Below are 6066 nucleotides of genomic sequence, written 5' to 3'. Positions count from 1 at the left end.
ACATGATATCCATTGCTCTAAAGAACTTCATCGTGTCCTTTAGGACGTCATTGTGCGTTGCCATTAGGGGTCGAACCCAGTCCCGCGCCCCTTTCTCAAGATGCCCAATTACGAAAGCAACTCGCGATTCCTCATCAGGGAACTCATCGAACTGCACATTAATGGCATATTGCATCTCTGTCCTAAAGGCATGGTAATCCTTGGGGTCCCCCCCAAACTTCTGCACCAATCCTGGTACCTTTCTGGGGAACTGAGTGGCTCTCCCCTTCTTGTCTGCATCCTGAGCCCTTCTCTCCTCAAGCCTCGCCGTCTGCAGCGCAAGTTGGACTTCCAACGCTCGGTACCTTTCTTCCAAGCTTGGACCAGCGCCAACTCCTGCTCCTCCGGTTCCGGCTGGTTCGCTCATGATGCTTTCTCCTGCACAGGCAGCGTACAGAGACTGTCAGACTGCTGTAATGGGATGATTAGCTGCTTGTGCGTAAAATCGTGCTCCCTCAGAGTTTGTGCGACTCCACAAACCTCTGTGTGTGACAGAGCTCCACAAACATGTCTGCTCTTAGTCACTCGTAGAGTCTGACAGTGGCTGTCTGCGGAAGCGTTTCCAGCAAAGAAGCTCCTTAACGGAAACGCGTCTCCTGGACTCACGGCGTGACAGTTTCCGGCGAGGTGTGGGTCTCCCTATGGGAGACTCAGATACCTCCCCACTGTTCTCGCTGGAAGCGTCTCTGAGCCCTCCCTCCTGCTCGCATTCCCTCAGAGATCCACTCCTCCCCCTGCTGGTTCCTGCCTCAGCTGTTGAGTCTCTTTCTTCCTCCCTGAGACCCTCCACCGCCTGATGCTCCGATGGCAGTTCCCTGACAGTATGGTTTAATGTAAACATCAGATAACAATTAACACCTGAATTAAAACTATCTTAACACAATACAGTGTTAAACAAAAAGCCCTGTAAAATATATGAAAATGTATATACAGATGGGAAAGCATCAATGTTGAAGGATGAACTGAAGTTACAGAAACAAAGTAAGGTTCTAAATGCAAAACATACTTTACAACCCATATATGTCCATTTATTCTGAAGGAAAAAAACTACACAAACCCAGTACCAAAAATTACAAAACTTTTTTTTTTGTTTTCCTCCCTCTTGTCTTGCCTTCAGTTTCTCCAGCAGGCTTAACTGTAGATTTGGAATGTTCTTCTTTCACTGTTTTCTTTTTTTCTTTTTTTAATGGTGTCTTTTCAATGCTTTCTAGTTGTTAAAAAAAAAAGAAAGATGATTTGAGGCCAAACTTTTTGATATTCTCTCTTTAGTAGCAAGATTAGATAAAAATATATCATTCTAATTATCAAGATATCTTTCTTCTGTTCAGAGCAGTTCATTCCAGGCAGTTATTCACTCTTTCCAAACTGACTTGACATTATAACTAAGGGAAACCCTGTGGTAGATGTTTGGAGTCCTATCTCTCACATAAGGCCACAGTTAAGGAAATTGGCTGCAAGGTGCAGGATCCCTCAAACCCACCTCAGGATCACTGCTTCCAAAAAGTTCACATGGAGGAAATTTAATATTGTCCTATTGAAAGCTATTTCAGACCATAGCAGATAACTTTAAAAAATAGTAAGTAGTAAATTCTAAGCATTACTTATTTTAAAAATCTGTAAGCATGTTAGCCCCACAGTTCATCTCTAAACCAAATCAATGCTAGATACCTTTGAATCAAAGGAGACTTTTCTAAGTACAGCAAGATGATTCCTCAGATATATTGACATTCAAGCTGCCAAAGAAGGCATTTTATTTCAACTCATAAAAATTAAATGTTCTATATTGTGTAGTAACAAGCAGACTTTGCTTCAACCTATCAGTTATGGACATTTCAGTTTTGTTTGTAGCTGCTGATCACAAGACAGCAGTATTATCTAATTAGAAATATTTTAAAGGTATTCCCTTTAATGGGAAATGTGAAAGTATATGCTGCTGTTATTGTTGGCGTCCATCTGTCTCAAGAGACAATGAAGGGCACCTTCCAAGGGTGAAGTCAAATCGTTGCATTAGCAGCACTGAAGTGACCTCCTCAGGAAACAAGCTTAGACAAGTGTGGTCCTGCTTCACTGATGTGGTTCAAAGGAAAGCAGAGCAATAGATTTGGCATTATTGCTTAGGAAATATATCAGGTGTGGAGAACATTTAGCCTTCCAGATGCTGCTGAACTGAATTCTGCATCATCCCAGGCCATTGGCTTGCTGGGGCTGATGGGAGTTTAGAAAATTTCCCGCGCACCTGAAATACATGATAAATAGAAAATTTGCTTTCAACATGCTTTTTGAATTGCTGATTCAAAACAATCCACCTTGGTAATGTGGTTAGAAAGGGAAGCCAAACAGGCAGCTACTGCAGGCAGAAAATTATTCTGTCTCCTCAGTGGACAAATGGTTTATAGAACTATGAAGAATGACATCCTATGTCCTTTTAAAATGTGTTTTTTTTTTTGTGGGGGTGAGTTAGTTTTTATTTTGGTAATATATTTTGTGGTTTTATATTCTTATTTTGTTCTGTGAACTGCCCTGAGACCTCTGGGTATAGGGCAGTATATTAATTTTAATAATAATAATACTAATGATGGTGGATTCAAAGATTCCCGAAGGCTTGTGCACAAAAATTTCTGAAACCGCTCCTGACTGTGGGTTCTTCATCTCATCCCACTTCCAGGAGTAGCTTCTCATAAGAGGAATTCTGAAGTACTAAGATCTACATGCAAGTTTTGTGCATAGCCCTTTGGATCTCACCTAACATGGTTAATGTTTATTAAATATTAATGACTTTATATAAGTTACTCTGTAAACATATCTGCATTAGAGGTCTCCTGTTTATTTGCTTTCCCTAGGCTACAGTTCTTTCCCCCACCCATACAAAATAAACGACAGCATTCAGGACATTAGGGAACTCTTACTAATAATAGTAGTTATTTATAATAATAGTAATAATAGGTTTCATAAACAGGAAAAACCAATAAACTTTAAAGTCTATTTTTAAATAACAGCTAAGCAAGTTATGGGAAGAGGGAGAACACCAGTTTTTCCAGATATCCCACTTATGAATCCAGAAGTTCAATTCTCCGTAAGAAATATGTGAATCCGGTGGCCATCTCACTATATACTATAAACTGGAACCTTTCTGAAGATCAGTCACACTCCTACTATATACTTCAATAATGGGATGGTTTTTCGAGTTTTATCTCTAGGTGATTTGCAGCAAACTAACAACAAAGTTTTATTCCCACTTGTTTAGTGATAGCAACACCCTTCCTAGCCCTTTCCACCTAAGGCTGCTGAGATGAAGGTATATAACTAGAAGTGGACTTTGGGTTATGAAAGGCCTGTCTGCTCCCTTTAATTCTGGTACAGAAACCTAATTCCAAAGCTCTGGATGTGTTCAGAGGCATACTTTCCTTTAATTCATCTGTATGTCATTTACATCTGGTTCTCATTGTTAGACCTCAGAGTTTTAGTAAAGTCTGCTCACCCTGATTTACATTGCCAATGGCATCTTCAACAAAGAAATTTTGAAATGAAATTGATGGTATCTAAATTTCAGGTGTGCTACTGTAACTTTTCACCAAAGCTTTAAGGTTTTCCATTAATTTTGAATCGAAAGCTTAGAATCTTAAACATTAAGAACTCTGAAATAAGGAGGAAAAAACCATGGACATACCTGCTTTAGATTTTGATTTGTTCTTCAGAATCATCTGTCGATCTTTAGGAGCATCATCACCCCCTGCATTCAATCTACGGTTGGTTCTGAGAGAAGCAGAAATAGGTGCTACAAGTGCATCAACTCTTCTACCTCTTCTGCTTATTTTCTCATTGGCTATAGCTAGCTTTCCAACATCTACATTTTGTTTTTCCTGAAAATCTTCCTTTTCAGGAAGGTTGTGCTTTCTTCTGACAGACATGAAAGGTGTCACTATTTTAATTTTGTTTCTTCTGCCACATTTTTCAAGTTTCCCTTTTCCAGTTGCATCATTTTCACTGGCAGTTTCACCTTTGTCTGGAGGTGGTGATGTTAGAGTGATGCTTACTTTGAGAGAAGGGTGTACCCGTGATGGAGTTCTTTTTACTCTCTTCCCCTTTGATTGGTTTTGGAAAACTGAACTACTTTCCAAAGACATCTTCTTATCTTTTACAAAAGAGACCTTTCTGTTGTCACTTACTGGTTGGCCATTACTTTCTGTTGAGATTTCAGAAGGAACCGATTGCTTTCTTCTACCTCTTTTGGAAACATTATCTATTGTCACACCTTTTAAAACTTCTGGCATGTCTTCTTGATTCCCAGTATCAAGCAATATGGGCTTTTTACTTGCAGAAACTGAGCTTGCTGCAATTGCCTCATCTGCTTTTCTTCTTCTGCCTCTACGTGGCAGATTCTCACTTGCAACAGTTGCAATTTCCAAAGCCTCACTTGGCTGTTCCACAGCACCTTTGCTTTTGGTTGAGGATGGCAATGGTAAAATGTTATTTTTGAGGGGAGAAAGAGCTGTTACCTGGCATTCAGGAACAGCTCTTCTTCCCCTGCCCCTTTTTGGTTGATTCTCTTTTACAGTGACAAGCATATTTTGGTCTTCTGTATCACCTGCCTGTTTACTGTCACATTCAGTGAGTATTTCAGGAGAAATGGTTTGTTTGTTTCTACCTCTCCTGAGTGGGTTTCTTCTGCCCCTTTCCAGCTGATTATCTTTTATGGTGACAACCATGGCTTGGTCTTTTCTATCAGCTGTCTGTTTACTTTCACATTCTATGGATGTTTCCTGAGAAATGTCTTGCTTGGTTTTCCCTCTCTTGGGCAGCATTCTCTTTGCTACTTTTTGCTTCCTTGCTGGACAATACTTTGCAGGAGTCTGCAAACCTTCCAAAGGCACCTCCTCAGTTTCATTAGGTTTCTCTTCTTTTTGAACTTCATCTAAAGAACACTTTCCTGGGGCAGAACTAATGCTGTTTGCTGTTGGGCCCTCATATGTAAGTGGAATGTCTTCCAGAGGCAATGTCACTGAACATACAGGAGGAGCAGCTCTTCTCCCCCTGCCCCTTTTTGGCTGATTCTCTTTTACAGTGACAAGCATATTTTGGTCTTCTGTATCACCTGCCTGTTTACTGTCGCATTCAGTGAGTATTTCAGGAGAAATGGTTTGTTTGTTTCTACCTCTCCTGAGTGGGTTTCTTCTGCCCCTTTCCAGCTGATTATCTTTTATGGTGACAACCATGGCTTGGTCTTTTCTATCAGCTGTCTGTTTACTTTCACATTCTATGGATGTTTCCTGAGAAATGTCTTGCTTGGTTTTCCCTCTCTTGGGCAGCATTCTCTTTGCTACTTTTTGCTTCCTTGCTGGACAATACTTTGCAGGAGTCTGCAAACCTTCCAAAGGCACCTCCTCAGTTTCATTAGGTTTCTCTTCTTTTTGAACTTCATCTAAAGAACACTTTCCTGGGGCAGAACTAATGCTGTTTGCTGTTGGGCCCTCATATGTAAGTGGAATGTCTTCCAGAGGCAATGTCACTGAACATACAGGAGGAGCAGCTCTTCTCCCCCTGCCCCTTTTTGGCTGATTCTCTTTTACAGTGACAAGCATATTTTGGTCTTCTGTATCACCTGCCTGTTTACTGTCGCATTCAGTGAGTATTTCAGGAGAAATGGTTTGTTTGTTTCTACCTCTCCTGAGTGGGTTTCTTCTGCCCCTTTCCAGCTGATTATCTTTTATGGTGACAACCATGGCTTGGTCTTTTCTATCAGCTGTCTGTTTACTTTCACATTCTATGGATGTTTCCTGAGAAATGTCTTGCTTGGTTTTCCCTCTCTTGGGCAGCATTCTCTTTGCTACTTTTTGCTTCCTTGCTGGACAATACTTTGCAGGAGTCTGCAAACCTTCCAAAGGCACCTCCTCAGTTTCATTAGGTTTCTCTTCTTTTTGAACTTCATCTAAAGAACACTTTCCTGGGGCAGAACTAATGCTGTTTGCTGTTGGGCCCTCATATGTAAGTGGAATGTCTTCCAGAGGCAATGTCACTGAACATACAGGA

The 6066-nt window shown here is 40.8% G+C and overlaps 1 protein-coding gene across 1 annotated transcript; it reads right to left on the bottom strand.

Annotated features, from left to right (window-relative positions):
- Positions 1 to 869: 869 nt before the first annotated feature.
- Positions 870 to 4696, bottom strand: LOC308578330 (uncharacterized protein). The gene is made up of 2 exons (XM_081178606.1): positions 3707 to 4696; positions 870 to 1246 (listed from the first exon to the last, which is right to left on the bottom strand). The coding sequence occupies exons 1-2, from the start codon at positions 4602 to 4604 to the stop codon at positions 1110 to 1112; spliced, it is 1035 nt and encodes a 344-aa protein (XP_081034732.1). The 5' UTR covers positions 4605 to 4696; the 3' UTR covers positions 870 to 1109.
- Between the last annotated feature and the right edge of the window lie 1370 nt (positions 4697 to 6066).

The sequence above is a fragment of the Podarcis bocagei genome (assembly GCF_964188305.1).
Source record: "Podarcis bocagei genome assembly, chromosome: W".
NCBI lineage: Eukaryota > Metazoa > Chordata > Lepidosauria > Squamata > Lacertidae > Podarcis > Podarcis bocagei.
The sequence above is the reverse complement of the archived record's forward strand: the minus strand, read 5'-3'. Positions and strand labels throughout refer to the sequence as shown.

Bases quoted from the DNA above. Each gene is read 5' to 3' on its own strand.
- LOC308578330 (XM_081178606.1), bottom strand. From the start codon at position 4,604: ATGCTTGTCACTGTAAAAGAGAATCAACCAAAAAGGGGCAGGGGAAGA. The intron at 1,247-3,706 runs GTATGTCCATGG...TTTAACAACTAG, and splicing joins CAAATCAAAATCTAAAGCAG to AAAGCATTGAAAAGACACCA.